The sequence below is a fragment of the Alosa sapidissima genome, chromosome 22 (genome assembly GCF_018492685.1).
Source record: "Alosa sapidissima isolate fAloSap1 chromosome 22, fAloSap1.pri, whole genome shotgun sequence".
Classification (NCBI taxonomy): domain Eukaryota; kingdom Metazoa; phylum Chordata; class Actinopteri; order Clupeiformes; family Clupeidae; genus Alosa; species Alosa sapidissima.
The window spans coordinates 24,222,467-24,241,187 of NC_055978.1; the positions used below are offsets into that span (position 1 = coordinate 24,222,467).

The 18,721-nt window shown below is 43.0% G+C and overlaps 1 protein-coding gene across 11 annotated transcripts in view; it reads left to right on the plus strand.

Annotated features, from left to right (window-relative positions):
* Positions 1–18,721, plus strand: part of atp2b1a (ATPase plasma membrane Ca2+ transporting 1a) — a 45,659-nt gene that overhangs the window by 25,872 nt on the left and 1,066 nt on the right. For 9 of the 11 annotated variants that reach the window (XM_042078143.1, XM_042078144.1, XM_042078145.1 and 6 more), the window contains 12 exons: positions 292–534; positions 1,202–1,443; positions 1,818–2,055; positions 10,061–10,240; positions 10,551–10,638; positions 10,748–10,854; positions 11,033–11,224; positions 13,118–13,331; positions 13,624–13,835; positions 13,928–14,035; positions 15,535–15,723; positions 16,462–16,548. In XM_042078143.1, coding sequence (XP_041934077.1) covers positions 292–534; positions 1,202–1,443; positions 1,818–2,055; positions 10,061–10,240; positions 10,551–10,638; positions 10,748–10,854; positions 11,033–11,224; positions 13,118–13,331; positions 13,624–13,835; positions 13,928–14,035; positions 15,535–15,723; positions 16,462–16,548 — 2,100 coding nt within the window. The remainder of the gene's footprint in view (positions 1–291; positions 535–1,201; positions 1,444–1,817; positions 2,056–10,060; positions 10,241–10,550; positions 10,639–10,747; positions 10,855–11,032; positions 11,225–13,117; positions 13,332–13,623; positions 13,836–13,927; positions 14,036–15,534; positions 15,724–16,461; positions 16,549–18,721) is intronic. The other 2 variants (XM_042078150.1, XM_042078151.1) reach the window with 1 other exon arrangement.

Here is an 18,721-nt window from a genome sequence, read left to right on the forward strand (position 1 = left end):
TCCTGTCACCTCACTAGTGGCTTACCACAGAACGCTGGTGTCCGTGACCAATCCCCACCAAAGTGCATTAAACCAACACTCACTGATCCTTCTTTGCGGGGCCACACTGACTAATCAAATGAGGAGCTGACTGCCTTTTGCTGGCGTTAGTAATCAGCTCACCGCAAACGTGGACCTGTACTGGTTTAACTTGCAATAAGTAAATCAACTTTGTGGTTTTTACAAAGTGCAACATAATGATGTGTGTGTGTGTGTGTGTGTGTGTGTGTCTGTCTGTTTTTGTGTTTCTAGAAAATGATGAAGGACAACAACTTGGTCCGGCACCTCGACGCCTGTGAAACCATGGGCAACGCCACTGCCATCTGCTCCGACAAGACAGGTACGCTGACTATGAACAGGATGACTGTGGTGCAGGCGTACCTGGCTGATAAACACCACAGCAGGATACCCGTGGCGGATACCATCCCAGCGACCATCTTGGACCTGCTCATTGTGGGCATCAGTGTCAACTCTGCCTACACTACCAAAATCATGGTGAGGATCTCTGTGCTGACGTTGTAGAAGCTGGTGGTTCACTATCTGAATATACTGATCTTAGCTAGATAGCGTCTATGAGAGAAATCCAACACCATAGCAAAAATGCAGCGCTGAAGCCCTTTGTGGTTTCAGTTCTGCATGTTAAAGCTTGGACTTGTCTGGACTTGTTTGCGCCTAAATATTAAAATATTTTTTTACACTGTAAACAAAACAGAGAATTGCACAGAGCAAGTCGCTCAACATTCTCAGTAGCTGAGGTTGATTGTTGATTTTCATTTACATAGCACGATAAATTGGGATCGACACAATATTTTGTCAATAATTATTTTCTGCATTGGGATGTGTGTAAAGTTGCTTTGTAGTCATTTTCTATATCGAACAGAGAGGTGTGCAACTTACATTGGTTGCATTTTCCTTATCCTCCATATCTTTGAGCTCAACTGGAAGTGAAAATTTCAGTCCATGCTGTCGATCCTCGCTCATCCTTGCCTTAATGTGCTGTCTGGCCTGGCTGGAGCCTCTGTTTATCTTCCTCCACCACAAGAGTTGGTGCATTAGTTCAGGACACACTGGGTCTGAGATTCTAAAAGAGCATGGAGAACAGGGAGCCGATGATTCAGTGATTCCGTGTGTGTGTGTGTGTGTCCTCTCTCCCCTCTTCTAGCCACCGGAGAAAGAGGGTGGCCTGCCTCGTCAGGTGGGCAACAAAACAGAATGTTCCTTGCTGGGCTTTGTGTTGGACTTGAAAAAGGACTACCAAGCAATACGGAACGAGATCCCTGAGGAGAAACTCTACAAAGTCTACACCTTCAACTCTGTCAGAAAATCCATGAGCACCGTGCTGAAGAATGCTGACGGAAGCTTCCGGATGTTCAGCAAAGGCGCCTCAGAGATTCTCCTCAAGAAGTAAGCAGCAATTTACCCCCCAACCCCTTTTCTTTTTCACGTTTCACTCGGCTACTTACTCTTTGCTACTGTGAATTTCACTCTATGAATATCAGCTAAAAGTCATAAGTTGCCTGTGTTTATTTACGCTAAGGAGCTTTGCAGCAAGGCTTTGCACTAAAGCCTTTCCCTCCAAGCTTGGCAAAGACCGCAGTGAGAGCAGCAATTTCCCCCAGAAATGTGCCGGTCTAATGCACTCATCTAACAAGGAGCTTGCTGCAGGGTTTCTGCCGTATTACCTCAGGGGAAATGACCACACTCTCACACACACACACACACAGACACACACTCTCATTTTCTCTCTAACTCTCTTACCCCGACCCTCTCTCATGCAGGTGTTGTAAGATCCTGACCGCCTCGGGTGAGGCACGGGTGTTCCGGCCTAGGGACCGGGATGACATGGTCAAGAAGGTGATTGAGCCTATGGCCTCAGAGGGCCTTAGGACCATCTGTATGGCCTACCGCGATTTCCCCGCCACAGACGGAGAGCCGGACTGGGACAATGAAACAGACATCCTCACCAGCCTCACCTGCATCTGCGTAGTGGGCATCGAGGACCCGGTCAGGCCAGAGGTAATGGCTCTGGAAATGGCCATGGTTTTTAACCCTCTATACCCCATAGCGGCCGTCGACGGCTGTTCTATATTCTTCTGTAATGGCCGCGGCCGGCCGCAATTCTTAAAGAGACATCTGCTACAGTATAACCTTCATACATGAAATAATACAGCGTTAGTGGATACATAAACATCAGACTTTTATTTTGACACACTTAAATGGCTAGGTCGCTATTGACATTTCTCCGGTATTTTTGAGTTTAGCCTGTTGACTGACTGGCTGAGGACTTACGGTGTCTCTGGAGTTATGGCTTCTAACAAGCGTCCGCGTCTTTTCTCATTAGATGAAATAGTATTGATGTGCATCCACCATGTTTTGATGTCAGTGACAATCATATTAATGTAAGAAAATGACAAAATAAAATCATGAAAGTGTAATATATTTAACGTTAGCAATTAAAGCAATTATATCTTAACACATAACATTAACATTACTCCTTTCTGGCATGTACAGTAAAGCTAACATTATCGTTATCCCACTTACAGATAGTTATTGCAAACTACTACTTATGTATCTGTTCTCTCTCAATGAGTTTTTATGTTGACTATAATAACCAAAGCGGGAACCACCGTTGTGTTTTCTGCTTATGGATGTCAGGAAAATGTATTTGTATACAAGTAGGCCAATGTCTCGTCATCTTTGTGATTTACAAAAAATAGCCTGCTAATTTGCTACCTTCACTCATGCCTTCACTGAGGTAACGTTAGTCTGAGACTCGTAATGTTAGCACAGGATAGGTTGAAGGTTAGTGAACGAGTGCAACAGGTTCATTGTCATCAACTGATCAAGTTTAGATAAATGATGTGCATGTAATAACAAAACGTAAATCCATGTCAGGTTTAACAGTCCATGTTCTTGGTGACATGCTTAGTCAAATGAGTCACGGTTTAATGCACTATGCTTGCTGGCCTACGTTAGTTCATATCCTCATCATTTTTTAGCTGTAAGGCTCAACTGTCTAGCTAAATCCCAAATAAGTGCAAGATATGCCAGTCTATTTCAATGAAATCAGTACTGATATAGTATCTTGTTTCCCAGCTTCTAATACAGAAATATGTGAACCATATTTATAACTTTTTGTTAGTGAAAGACTTTGAGACTGTAAGTGAGTAGGCCTATGGCCATCTATGGGAAACTTCATAATGGATCATATCATTTGAAAGAGCCATTTCTAATCTTTAAACTGAAAGAAACTTACAATTGACACCTTTCATTAGATTTTTAGTTATTCTTGGTTCTTAGGTTTCTGAAATAATGTTTTTGAAATATTTGAAAACCCTCCACTGGGGTATAGAGGGTTAATGGGCTTACACCAGGAATGGAAATGAAATATTTTGTCCATCTGCCACTGTGGCTGGTGGATTCCAAAATCTACCAGCCACTGAATTGTTTCACCAGCCACTAGAGATACGGTATGAACATTTTGGTCATGATATCAAATTATCACGGTTATCAGTATTAGTGCGATATGAGTAAAATGTGCTGAATTTTTCTCTAAACCTACTATCAGTGTTGGACAGAACTCATAATTGGCCCGTCCTCCATGCACAGTAGCAACATACTAAAGGTCACAGAACAGCATTCATATGCCATAGTGTCATAAAAGTGGTGTGGCTCCTTTAAGACACAATCCATTGGTATAAGTTTTGGGGCTATCCAACTTGATCTAACTATATTGTGTAGCCTTCATCTGATTTTAATATTTACAGATATCTAGGCTATATTTAACATTTTATTTTCTATTTATCTATCTACAGACCAATTTACGCACAGCTCAGTTTTAAGAAATTGAAATGCATGCTTAGCATTTTGTGAAAATAAATAATTATGAGCCATGAGCTGTATATCTTCTGATTTTACAGATATCTAGGCGATTTAAGCACAGCTCAGTTTTAAGAAACGCTTAAAGCCCGAAGTTGGAGACCACGTTGATATTTTTTTAAAAGCTGAGAAAATGCTCTTTCATGTGATCTCTGTGTGATGAGTACTTAGCAAGTAGTTCAACAGAGAAGAATGGGTGAATTTGGGCGCACTTTGTGTGCCTATGGTATAGGGCTGCAGCTATCGATTCTTTTTGTAATCTATTAATCTAGCACTTTATCGATCGATTAATCGGATAAATTTTTTTTTTTTTTTTTCATTTTTAAACAACCAAAACACAATGCATAACGAAAATGACATGGCTGTAAAATGATCAAGCAATTGGCACAGAGGTATTTATTCTAACTCCAACATTAGGCTACAAAACTAAGCCCATTTATTGCAATTTACCCATTTAGTGTTTTTAAGTGCCAGTGCCATCAATTAAATAATGTTCAAAATGCCCTCTGTAAAATTGCAGCCTCTTGTGCATGACTTAGCTGGGCGAACAAAGCTGTCCATACCATGTTGTGAAGTGCTGGGAGGGAGAAGAGGGAAAGCAATTTAATGTATTATTATGTAGCCTACAACAAGTTTCATGCTGTAATCTAGACCTGACATCAACATAAATATCTGTTTTATGTAGATTTCTACACCTGCAGCATTTACCATTAGGCTACTAACAAATCATTTTACCATTAGGCTACTAAAAAATAGCCTACCATTAGGCTACTAACAAATAATTTTACCATTAGGCTACTAAAAAATAATTTCTGGGGTGAGCCTATTTGCTATGGTAACCTAGCAACCTGTGTGTGTGTGTGCACGCGTGCGGTGCGTGAGGAAAGATGAGGGTGCATGCATGTGTGTGAGGGGTTCTTTTTTAGGCATACTGTCTTGCAATTGAACGTGAATAAGTTTACTTAGCTTGTTTAGCTTTGATGTTTTTAACTATCACGACATCGCTACAAATACAGTATGTGATTAAAATCAGCCAACATCAATGTAGGCTATACACGGGTTTCCCGTTTACCAACAAAACTAGATGTGCGCGCAGCCGTGAGGCAGAAGACGCTTGGTGGCTGTCCACAACGTTATAAACTTAACCTAAATAGTCGGCTGTTGTAAGCTACAATCGGATTTTTTTGTATACCCCTGTTGTCTCAATGATAATAACATCTCATTTCAGACTATATTTCAAAGTTTGACGTTCATTTGGATTATTAATATAACATCGTATTTTGTCATTGTTGCCGAAGACATGCATTCCGTTAGGGATATTGAACATATTTAACATTCTCTAACCATCGTAATTTTGAATTGGTGCAGTTTTCAGCGCAAAAACTCATTGTATTCTTTTGCTCGTTTGCATTGCTCTATGCTGTTCTATGGTGCTTTCTGCCTCTTGGTTGCGCATGCATGTTTTCGTGACGTTCCATAGAAATCCATGTATAGGCTACGTAGATAGATGATGGATAGGCTAGATAGATTGATTAATAGCCTAGCCTGCTTTATGCTTGGTGAAACAGCATGAAGTGGATATTTAGGTTCAGATGCTTGTTCTTTTCCTTTTTGAGTATGTAATGATCCCAAAACTTTACTTGTAAACTTTAGACATTCTCTGCCATTTATGGATATCTTGACTAAGCCATTGCGCCAGCTAAATTTAGAATGTATCACCAAAGATTGAAGAGCCCGTCTACGGAGAGCCTTGCCACTCATTGTACCGAATTTTGGATGCAGTTCCACCAGAGTTCCACTGGGGGCGATCGCCATGAGTGCAGAATGAATGGGAGTCAATGGAGCTAGACGGCTAAATTTGTCTCTTTCACCCGATTGTCGTTGACAAATCTCAGATTTGATTGTAGTTTGTATAACTTCAACATGGGTTATAGGTCAAAAGTTGAATGAACGAGTACTTATGTCCTTTTGATTTCTTACAGGTTGGGTCGTTGTTGCACATAACACGCTAGCATTGTGCTAATGAATGACGTCATTGACACATTTGAAAGGCTTTTTAGAACAATTAAGTGACTTTAAAAAATATAATACTCAACCAAGTGTGTTTTCTTTGCCTTCCCTTTCGAATACAATACTATATAAAAAAATTATATCCCGAGAAAAGTGGATTTTGAGGGGTACAGCTCCATAGACCTCCATGCATTCTGCACTCGTGCATTCTTAGTCAGAGGTAGCATTCAATAAAGTTCAGTAGTGTATGTCTAATTGAGTGCCTGTCATTTTAAGACGTTCGTGTGGGAATCCTTGCAATTAACATTAACACAGTTAAAAGGCTGCTGATGTGTGGATGCAATTCATAACGTAGTTAGTTCAAATAACTGTTCATACTTCTCCTTTGGACAAGCACTTTTGAGTCTTGGAAAACACTTTTCCATTTACATCGGGATTTTGCAAACATTCAGTCAATAAAATGAGCCTGAGTAACGAATACAAGCAGCTGCAAGTAAGCATGCTAAACTTGACATCCAAACCAGAATTCTAACGTTAGCTTTGAAATACTGCTTGATTGCATACTGTAACTTAACTTAGTTTAGTCTCCTGCATGTACTATGTTGTGATAATACCTTAGCAGAGTTTACCTTAACTTTAATGCTGTAGTTTTGAACAAATTTGCGCAGCATGGTCACGACGATTCTCAGCGGATTTAATAGCAATTTAGCCCACTGTGTTCTATGCAGTGCTTCTATGTGGCAACAACAATCCTTAAACAATCGTGAATAATTTGTTATTAAATCACATGCAGAGGAGCAGCGGGCTCGTTACGAGAGAGAGCGGGCGGGGCGAGGAAAGGCTGTGTGAGTAAAAAGTGCAGCTCAATGAAATTATCTTATCTTTAATTTAAATAGTAGGACTACAACATAGAACATCAATGTGTGGTGGCCGGTTTTGATTTCGTGGTGCCCAGCCACAGATTAGTCAACGTATGGAAAACACTGAAGGTGTAAAATTAAAAATATTTAGCAGCACATGTTATGCTTGACGAATCGACACTCATATTTTGCGTCGACGTATTTTTTGCGTCGACGTCATCGATTCGAGTAACTCGATGAATCGTTTCAGCCCTACTATGGTAGAGCCAAAAAGTGAAGCGCTGCGGGGGAGACTGCGGCTCACTGGTAGTTATTGTAGATAACTTTAAATCAGCGCGATTTACCCCTATAGGCTACTGATGACATTACACGATCCCTACGACACTTAATTATTTTTAACTATCAACCCATATCTGTATATTTGTGGTATATCTAATTACCCACCACAGTGGCTGGTAAGTTAACCAAATTCACCCGCCAGTGCACAAATTCAGGTCAGTTACACCAGGGGTGAGCAAACTGCGTGCCGGATTTGGCCCGCCAAGCACTTTAATCCGGCCCGACGAGCATTTCATTTGGTTATCGGGCTGCTCGCTATTTTAGCTTTACTGCAAACTTCTTTTCACTCTTCTTAGAGAATGTTTACAATGTCAATGTCAAAACATCATGTAACATAGAGATGACTGGCCTACTCTTTGTTATGTCCTTTGCAGCAGATCTAACTTGAATGTTATGCTACTCCATTTAATTGTGAACACGCCTGAGCGCTCACGAGAGGGAGAGAGAGCGGCAATTTCCAGCTGGCTTGTCATTGTTGACAATTGATAACTCCTCCTTATAAGAAACTTTTAAAAGGAAATCATGAAGGCAACAGTAGTTCCCACTATTGACCATTTATAAACTGTGAGAGGGTACAGCACTAGCCACCGGAGCGGAGCTGGCAGAAGATCATTGAGAACTAAACGTGAATTGTTCTTAAAGCGACAGTGCACAATTTATACATTTGTTAAACGTCATCAAATTAGCAGTATTTGCGGCCGGCCACTGGCCAATTTGTGTCCAATGTGGCCCTTGAGCCAAAAAGTTTGCCCACCCCTGAGTTACACCATTACTGTAGGGTTTTGCCTCAGGGTGGGAAATGTGTCTGCTGTGTGACAGTATGGGTGTCACCCATAATGCTTTGCAATAACATCATATAGTATGGTGTAGTATAGGTCATGACCCATTAATCTTGGTCTGGCGGGGCAGAAGTGAACTCTGTGACAAGCCTCTTATCAGCCATGGCAGCACTGAAGCACCAGAGATGTCTGGCATCAGATTAAATATGAAGGGGCCCTTTCGTGGGGAGAAGTGATACACTGTGTGAGCATAGTGAGCTAGTGAGCATATTTGCTTAAAGCAGCGGTCCCCAACCACCGGACCGGGCCGCGGGACATTCCTAACCGGGCCGTAGCCTACGACAAGAGTTTAAAAAAAAAATGCATGCAAACTAAATAAACTCAATTTAATTCGCAATAATGTCACATTCGCAATAATATCCACTGACGATGGTGAGCCAGATACCTCAAAGAAAAAGAAGGGGTCATTCAATACGAAATATGACGAGTCATATTTAAAATATGGTTTCGCAGAGACCGGTGACTCGCATGCACCAAGTCCTTTATGTGTGGTATTTAGCGATAAGTTGTCAAACGAAACAATGAAACCATCAAAGCTAATTCGACATCTAGAGTCCAAGCATCCTACACTTAAAGACAAACCCCTTGAGTTATTTGAGCGTAAGAAACGCGAGCAAGAAGGACAAAAAACTAGTGCGTAAAGCAACCACATCGGTGAACGTGGCTGCGCTAAAAGCCTCATAGTGGCTAGTCGGATTGCTAAATCAAAGAAGCCCTTTACTATTGGGGAAGAGTTAATTCTGCCTGCTGGTAAAGGCATGTGCAATGAACTCCTTAAGGGGGGGGGGGGGACTAAAAAAAATAGCTTAGGTAACGCTTTCTGCAAGCACTGTCCATAGGCGAATTGATGATATGTCAGAGGATATTGAGGCACAGTTGTTAGAGAGGGTGAATGGGTCACCGTGGTACGCTATCCAAGTTGGTTGGTTGCAGGTCACTGGCCAGAGTGTTTGAGTTGCGAGAGCCGCTGCAGAGATTTCTTACAGAAAAAAAAGTCACCGTTAGCTGCATATTTTAGTGATTAGGGCTGGGTGTCAAAACTCGCTTACCTGTGTGACATATTCGGGTTGCTTAATGACCTCAACCTGTCACTGCAGGGGAGAATGACGACTGTCTTTAAACTGGCAGATAAAGTCGCTGCATTTAAAGCCAAGCTTGATTTGTGGGTACGACGAGTGGATCGGGGTGTATTTGATATGTTCCAAACAGTAGTGGGGGTTTTGGGAGAGACTGAGGCAGGGCCCTTTCTCTCGCAGCTGGTGCGCGATCACCTTGTTGCGCTTTCAAATGAGTTTGAGCATTACTTCCCATCCTCCAAAGATCCACGGCAAACCAATGAGTGTGTCCGCAACCCATTTGTCAATATCCTGAATAGTCCTAACTTGTCAGCGCAGGAGGAAGAGCAGTTGATCGAAATTGCAAATAACGGTGGTCTTAAGAGTGTGTAGGCTATGAGGAAACCTCCAGCCCTGGCGGGTTTTTGAACGAAAACCAAAGCAGAATATCCCGAGATAGCCGTAAAAGCGCTGAAAACGTTGCTACCATTTCCCACCACGTATCTATGCGAGGCCGGGTTTTCGGCAATGACTGCAACGAAGACCAAATTGCGCAATCGACTGGACATTTCAAACACACTGAGGGTGTCACTGTCTTCCATCACCCCCAGATGGAACCTTCTTGTTGCAGGGAAACAAGCACAGGGCTCCCACTGATTATATTCGTAATGCACTTTTAGTTCCCATATTTTGTTAAGCATGTTCACACATGATAGATGTAGCTTTAAGTTGTTCAATTTTCATAGTTCATATTGTTCAATTTTCACTTCTTCAAGTTCACGTTTTTCACATTTTTAAGAGTTCATTACCTTCACTGTTCATACATAACTGGAGCTAGTTCTTTTCAAGTAATGCATGCACAACACGGAACATGTGTGTAACTGTCACACACAAACCATTTTACAGTCAACAGCACTCATCAATGTTTTGTGCAACCGACCCCAGTAGTATTACATCCTGCTTTTAGTTGCCAAATATTTACGTAGACCTATTTGCATGCTGAAGAGGATGCCAACGCCCCAATTGCTTTGCCACTCAGGTCCCTGATGCTATAAGGAAGTGCCAGCGTGCCGGAATCACCGTGCGTATGGTCACAGGGGACAACATCAACACAGCCCGCGCCATAGCAACCAAGTGTGGTATCCTGCAGCCAGGCGACGACTTCATCTGCTTAGAGGGAAAAGAGTTCAACCGCCGCATCCGAAATGAGAAGGGAGAGGTGAGAGAAATTGGCAAAAAATTGGTTTGATTACTAAAGTGTGATTTAGTTATAACTAATACCATGGTTGTAGTTAAAGGGCTTTTTTTTGCAAACACCGCGCTCTCCCGTTCGTTTTCTTGTGGGTGACACTGACGAAGGCCATAAGGCTGAAACGTTTGTTCACTTACCCCTGTTGCTAGTAAAATAAATCAGCGAGGGGAAAAAAAAAAAAAATTTGGAGTGCGACCAATTTTTGATTTTCTTTAGTTAAAAGGCTAAATGTGAACATTGTGTGAGACTTGTTTTGAGATCTAGTTGTCCTTTCCAGATTGAACAAGAACGCATTGATAAGATCTGGCCCAAGTTACGAGTGCTGGCCCGGTCCTCCCCCACAGATAAGCACACGCTAGTGAAAGGTACGGCCATTTTGTTCACTCTTACCACCTGCCCACCATGGGTGGATTTGGTGAGCTGTTGAGAGAACACTGTAACGGCACTGTTTAACACAGTGATTTTGTTTTGCAGGTATAATCGACAGCACCGTCACAGAGCAAAGACAAGTAGTGGCGGTGACGGGAGATGGCACCAACGACGGCCCCGCCTTGAAGAAAGCCGACGTCGGGTTTGCTATGGTAACGAGCCTGTCAGTTGCAAATCCCTGCTGGTCTCCCCCCAGTACAAGGACTATTTAGAAGAGGGCATGCTCTGTTTTGCTGCTGGGGACATACAAATAAATGATGGACATGTTTGCATGACAGGTCTGATCATCTGTGTGTGCATGTGTGTGTGTGCGTGCTTTTGTTCTGACAGGGCATCGCTGGCACAGACGTGGCCAAAGAAGCGTCGGACATCATCCTGACAGATGACAACTTCAGCAGCATCGTGAGGGCGGTGATGTGGGGGCGTAATGTCTATGACAGCATCTCCAAGTTCCTGCAGTTCCAGCTCACCGTCAATGTGGTAGCTGTGATCGTGGCCTTCACTGGAGCCTGCATCACACAGGTACAGCCCCAGAGCCCATGGCCATTATGAAAATACATGTACATAAACACACACCTATTACCGGGAGCGGTTCTGAATGAAGTCCTTGTATCCTAAATTGGTGGAAGTAAGGAATGTTCTGTAACTTTATATATAAATAATTAGGTCAACATGCTGGTACATAATCACAAACTCTTGCTCACAGTCATCAAGTGAACAGCTTGTTTTAGCTTGATGAGAACCAAGTAGCTCAGAGCGACATTAAATTAAACTTGGATTGTACAGTTAGTGAATGGACATCTATGTTCTTTTCTGTGGCGTTTGGTTCAACCTGTACATGGTCTTTCACCTCCAAAGGTCAGACAGTTCAGTTATCGCAGACCTGACTCATCCATGCAGTCGCGTTCTCTCAGAAGAAGAGAGGGAGGAAAGGGGGGTGAAAAAGCCCACCCTAGTCACTTGCGCCTGTCCCTTGCTCAAGGTGGCAGCTGCTAATTACTGCTCAGCCAGGCTAAAAGCAATTGGAAATGGTGGCTGTGAAATGGTGACAAGTAGGCGGTTGGCTGGCGACCTGCGCACTGACACAGAGCTCCAGCGTGGTGTGATAATGCAGGGGCCGGGTGGGAAGGGGAGCCAAGGTCAGAAGCGTCTTTTCCATTCCTTTGCTAGACAAATAATTCGCTCACTTGTGTGACCTGACTTTTTTACGGTGTGAAAAATGGCAGGTATTTGAAGTATAGGTTCAATTTTCGTCCAACATAACTTTAGTACTTTAGAACTTTACAGTTGACCTCTTAAAACGTATTTAGGCGAGGAAATACGTCAGATATGCATCAGACTTACAGTAGTAACAGCCTAATAACAAAACAAACTGATATAGTTCAGTCAGTAAAGTTTTTGTCCACATATTCTATAAATGAAGAGTTCAGATGCAAAACCCTCTAAATGCCACCTACGTCAAAAATGAGATAAAGATGGAGAGTGGATGCTCTCCACACATAGTATACGTTAATCAAATAATTTTACTTCAAAACCCACTAAATACCACCATCTTCCTGGTATGAAATATCGATTTATAGGCAAAAACCTATAGGAGCCAGATTATAAATGCTCATTTAAAAGAAAAGTGGTCAGACGGATTTGGAGGGTTTTGCATCTGAACTCTTCAAATATGCTACAAAAAGGACAGTATATGATGATGCAACTCACTTAACCAGTCTTACTTAAATTATGTTAACAACTTGAAATGGTAATAAAACCTATTTTATACAAATATTCAACCTGATAATAAAGGTAAAAAACTACATTTATTTCTGTGGCCACTTCAACAACACCTATATACCATTGGATGGATATGTGTAACGAGGGGAGAGAGCAGTCACTCCACTCTGTCTCAAACACAAACTCGGGTCACCAGGGTAACAAACCTGCAGCTTGACTGCAACGCCAAACTGCCAGGCTCGTTGATTTGGCAGTCAGAGCGCATACATATAGTGATGGCACTCTATCACACTGCTCCCCAGTTTGGGAAGCGTGCCCTATGCCGGGATTCACGCCACTGGCATCCCGCACACATCCACCAGCTGTACTTTTCCCATCCCTGGGGGTCCCACATATTAAACCTTGAAATATGTAAACAAAAGTAATATTTCAAGAAGGTTTCATTTTTATACCTTGTGAAACAAAGTGCTTACCGTGACATTCATATAACCTTGACTGTAAAATTCATTCTGTTGCATCCGTGCATGTACCTGAAGACCTCCGTTTGCAACAGAAACACTCTGGTCCTAACCACAGAGCTTGTTTTTAGATGTAGATTAATGCTGTCAGTCATCCAGCTAAATCTAATGCTACTCTCCGTAAGTTGAATGAATGTACATTTTGTGTGTAATATTGTCGGGGTTCCCTGTGCAGGACTCTCCCCTGAAAGCGGTACAGATGCTGTGGGTGAACCTGATCATGGATACCTTCGCCTCCCTGGCGCTAGCCACCGAGCCCCCCACCGAGTCCCTCTTACTCAGGAAGCCTTATGGACGCAACAAGCCTCTTATCTCGAAGACCATGATGAAGAACATATTTGGCCATGCCGTTTACCAGCTCACCATCATCTTCTCACTGCTCTTTGTTGGTAAGATCAATCAACCCTGCTCATTCCCAAATCACAAAAACCATATCATAGTGACACACTACTTATTATGGGAGATCCCAACCGTGGAATTTTAGTTCTATTTCCTTCACTCCAGACCACCAGGTCGGTGCTGTATCTGTGCATCCTCACTTTAACTGAGAATCAGATACCAATCTCTTCTAATCTTGTGACATATGACATGACCCTGCCAATATAAGACTTCCCTTCATTAGACTTTTCCTTTACCTGTGTCGACAGATAGAGTTGTTTTAATGACGCTTGTGTTTCTCAGGTGAGAAGATATTTGACATCGACAGCGGCAGAAACGCCCCTCTCCATGCCGGACCCTCCGAACACTATACCATCGTCTTTAACACCTTCGTCATGATGCAGCTCTTCAACGAGATCAACGCCCGTAAGATCCATGGCGAGAGGAACGTGTTTGATGGGATCTTCAACAACCTCATCTTCTGCAGCATAGTCTTTGGCACCTTCCTCATCCAGGTGGGGGACCACTCTGATTCTTAATCTGAACTTGGTGACCACAGCATGCTTTTTCCTCTCCCTTTATTAACAAGCGTTTTTCCTCTTGGCAGATTGTCATTGTGCAATTTGGAGGGAAGCCCTTTAGCTGTGTTGGTCTCACTATTGACCAATGGCTCTGGTGCGTCTTCCTTGGCTTTGGCTGTCTCCTCTGGGGTCAGGTAAGCCTCCAGACTAGTTCTTCATCATCACTGCTGGCCACACAATGCTCACCTGCAAGGAGTCATGTTTTGACTGTGGTAGTGGGGCTCCCCCTAGTGGTTAAGTAAGGACAAATGGCTTAAATGCTCCAGACATAAAAATAAACACGGCTGGCAACCATCAGCAAGTCTTTAGATGTTCTAAGCATCTGTAGTATTATAAACATTGCATTAGATGTGTGTTGGTTTACAGCTCCATCACTGTAGGGTTATTATTAGTTGCTGAGCAGTGCATTGGCTGTGCCCAAGTCAACACCATGTTCTCCTGGTGAGCAGACTGAATATGATCTCCTGGTCCTTTGTTTACTAGTCATGTGGGACTGATACAACCTGATAACCTGATTTTAATCCTCAATATGTAAGGGATAATGTATAGAACGCCGGTCATTATTGGGAAAATAAGTCCCGACAGGGTGAACCGGCGTTCTATACATTATCCCGCTTATTACACGGCTACTTGCCAAAACGAAATAATAAACTCCCCACGATATGACTTTAGCCTACATAGCCTAGCCTATTTGTTACCGTTCATCGTGGCATTTGCTGAGAAACAAATAGTTCGCAACACACGCTGAACTTGAATCAAACATTCTTTAGAACACAGCTGTTCAACCGTCTGCTTTCACTTTGAATGAAGTTCCAGTCCTTGCGTAGTGATATGAAGGACGTATCAGAAGCACAAAACCCGTTGCCATTGACAGCGGTAATTATATGTTTGCAGCGGTAATTACATGAAAATATTTTACCGTAGAACTTTGGGAAATCCCATTCAAGCCAATGGAGTGTTCTACTTGCCTTGTGAAGAGCCATGTAATAATGCACAATATTTGAGGGGTCAGAAATGGAGTCCACAGTTGTGCAATAAAACCAAATCGGTTGGTTAAAGCCTAGTACAATTTTACTAGTTTAAACTCATTCCAGTTATGTCAGCATAGCTTTTCAAAATTAACATGCATACAGCAGGAGAGGGTAGCGTGGCAGAGATGCTTTGCCAAAGCAGCGGGACAAGGTATAATTACTCGTATAAGTCTAAAGATATTTCAAATGCATTGTAACGCTGTGGCAAGATAAGGTAGTACTATGGTGGGCTGCCACAGTCCAGGTAATTAATGGGGAAAAGATTCTCAAAATACATAACACCTGTTGGTGTATTCATGTAATGCTATCGTCTTGCAGTTGATCTGTGATTGACTAGGAATAATATTGTCATACTGTACATGTAAGTATACTGTCTGCACTACTGATAGTTACTGATAGTTTAAGATTACTGACATCAACCAATTCTGCTAAGTAATGTCAAATCGAAGATCTTGCGCTGGTACTTGCAATAAAAGCACCTGTATTCTGTCAGTTCGTGTAGCATTGTTTACCTCTGTTTTAGTCCATACATTGCTATAGTCCTGAGTGTTCTGTTGCAAAGGCACTACCTCACTCAGTTGGTTGTATCTGCGCTCTGGTAGGTCATCTCTTCAGTTCCCACGAGCTGGCTGAAGTTCCTGAGGCCGGCGGGCCACGGCACGCAGAAGGATGAGATCCCTGCCGAGGAACTGGAAGACATGGAGGAAATGGAGGAGATCGACCACGCGGAGCGTGAGCTGCGCCGTGGCCAGATCCTCTGGTTCCGTGGCCTCAACCGCATTCAGACCCAGGTACTGCCTCTTGCGCCCAGACAATTTTCTCTCCTCTCAGCTTTCCCAAGCCCTCTTCCACCACCATTTCCCTCTCAATTAGCCAAGTAGTTTCTCTACGAACTACAAGCTAAACAGTATCCTCCCCATCTGTTTATTCCCACATCTGTTTCCCTCCAATTCCTACTGACTCCTCAGCAATTCTGAGCCAGTCTGTACCTTTCATCCGTAACATGTTCCATGTCGCTGAGGCGGAGAAGCCATACCCTGCCATCTTGGCCCAGATATGTAATGGATGTTTAAAAGCAGCCAGCAGTTATCCATAGGACTATAGGGCTAAGGGCTAGATTGAGCTAAGGGCTACTTTCCTGGTCAGACTCCTTTTTGAGCAGTGCCTTTTTTCCTCTCTTTCATCTCTTGGCTGCTGTTATCTCGTACTTATTTTACTCTGTTGGAAATGGCTTTAAACTGGGTGCCTTTTTTTCTTCTCTTCTGTGTTCTCTTATGTGCTTTTTCCCCTTCTTGTTTCTGCATCTCTCTTCTCTGATTTCTATTTTTTCTTCTTTTTTTCTCTCTTTGCTCCTTCAATTGTTTTCTTTCTTCTCTCTCTCTCTCTCTCTCTCTCTCTCTCTCTCTCTCTCTCTCTCTCTCTCTCTCTCTCTCTCTCTCTCTCTCTCTCTCTCTCTCTCTCTCTCTCTCTCTCTCTCTCCTGTGCGTTCTGTGGGCTCTGCCCCTGTCACGCTCTCTGATTCCTTACAGATGGATGTAGTCAATGCGTTCCAGAGTGGCACTTCCTTTCAGGGGGCCCTCAGGCGCCAGCCCTCCAGCACCAGCCAACAGCACGATGTAACCAATGTTTCTAGCCCTTCACATGTAGCCTTTTCTACTGCCACTGCTGCCAGCACCGCTTCTGCCGCTGTGGGGTGTGAGTGCGTGTTTCCTTAGTGCATGAGATTAACAATGTCGCCCCTCGGCGACATTCGCTAACGTTCTACATATTTCTCCCTAATGCCCCCCCCCCCCCTTTATATCCCCCACCATGCTGTCCCCTCTCAAAACCAAACAAATGCGCAAACATGCTCCACATTGCTGCTAGTGTGCGACGGCTGTTATCTCTCTGACTGTATATGTAAATATAAATGTGCGTTGCTGTTGTCTACTGTGCCATTCGGACGCCGCTGCGCCCCTGACGTCTGTCCACCGTTTTGCTCTCTAGCTTGTGGCTGGGTCTCTCTCTCCCCCCCCCCCCTCTCAGGGCTAGATTGACTGTGCACATGTGCATATCTGTCTCTCTCCCTCCAGCAGAGTGACTCTATGTCTAGTCTGTCTGCAGCTGTTGTGCCTCGGCCCTCCCCCCTGTTGCCGCTCTTTAGTCCCTGTTTTTATAAATGTATTTGAGTATATGCCCATGGTCACCTCCCAAAGGCTATGACCAATATATATATATATATAAGATAGGAGAGGAGAGTGAAATGAAACCGGCTCTCCTCTGGCAATGTCTCTTGAATGTGGTCAGGGAGAATCTGATGTGTAGGAAACTGGGTGTGTGTAAGGCCATGTTGGCTGATGTGTCTGACGGTCACCAGATTTAGAATAGAGAGTGTGACCCATTGGAGACTCTTAATAGGTTTCTCCTGGGGTTGATTTCCTGAAGGCTGTGTGTGTGTGTCCAGTGAGACGACACACTCCTGAGGAGTAGATTGTTGTAGTATATTTAGTTTTTATAGCATTTTAGGTGGTTCGGGAATGTCTGTCTGGAAAAATCCATTACGAGGAAGACTGCAGAAATATTACATTAATATGTTTATTGAAGTCATCACTACTTATCTTGTTTTCCTGTACAAAGGGCTGCCACTTCTGCTTCAACCATTCTCTTACAGGTTTGGAGATGGAAGTAGTCATGTTAATACATTAATTTCTCCCCCAGCTCATGGAATATGTAATGCTAACATTATTTTCTTCTAGGTACCCTGCTACCCTGCACACATTGATTCTGACTTCTACTCTTGACTCTAATATAATATAACCATATTTTATTATATAGCCCAAGTGTGTCCTGTGTGTCTGGTCAACTGCAAAAAGTCAATCATTCACAACCCACAAAAAGCCTTGACCACTGACTACGCCATATTCCTCCTTAGATTCCTCCTTAATGCAATGTGTCATGGGCTATACTCAAAGGTTTACTACTGTTGAAGGAAAAGGTAGCACCGCTCTGCATGGGTCTCTCTCTCTCTCTCTCTCTCTCTCTCTCTCTCTCTCTCTCTCTCTCTCTCTCTCTCTCTCTCTCTCTCTCTCTCTCTCTCTTTCTCTCTTTCGCACTCTCTGTCTCGAGTCTCGTTTGTCAGTTGTTTTTTTCTCTGTTTGTGCTGTACAGCTTTAGATCTGCTTGGCTGCTCTCTGGAAAGTTGTCTCTCTTGCGTTTATTTTTTTCCCCCTCTTCTCCACAACCATAATCAAATGAGCTGATCTCAGTCCCTCACTCTCTCCTACTCCTCCTTAAGCATGCCAGACAAATAACTTCTGTCCTCTTCCTGACTTTACTTATTGGTAGATTTCACTCTTTCTGTCTCTGTCTTTCTCTCTGTCCTTTCTTCAAGCTCTTTCAATTGATTTGGCCAAGACTCTCGAGTCTCACAAGAAACCACTTCATTGAATGTGTTAAGACTTATTTATTTTTAAAACTATTTGATTTGATTTGGAACAGTCACGGTAAGACGCAATCTCCCTTTCCCTGTCCCTCTGTTTTCTCTCTCTTCTTTTCTCATTGCTATTACTTTCTGCCTTTGAATCAGGGTCTTTTGTCTCTCAAAAAGAATAAGGAATAGCATATGATAAAACAAAGGAATCCAAATCAGTAAAGTTGTTTCAACTCACCAGCCTTGGGAGTGTGTATGGGTGCGTGTGTGTATGTGTGTGCTTGTCCTTGCATATTGCATGAGGAGGCCCTATCTGACACTTCATACACCTCTTGGGAGGTTGTAAGGGTTGATCAATTACTCAGATTGTCCCATTACTC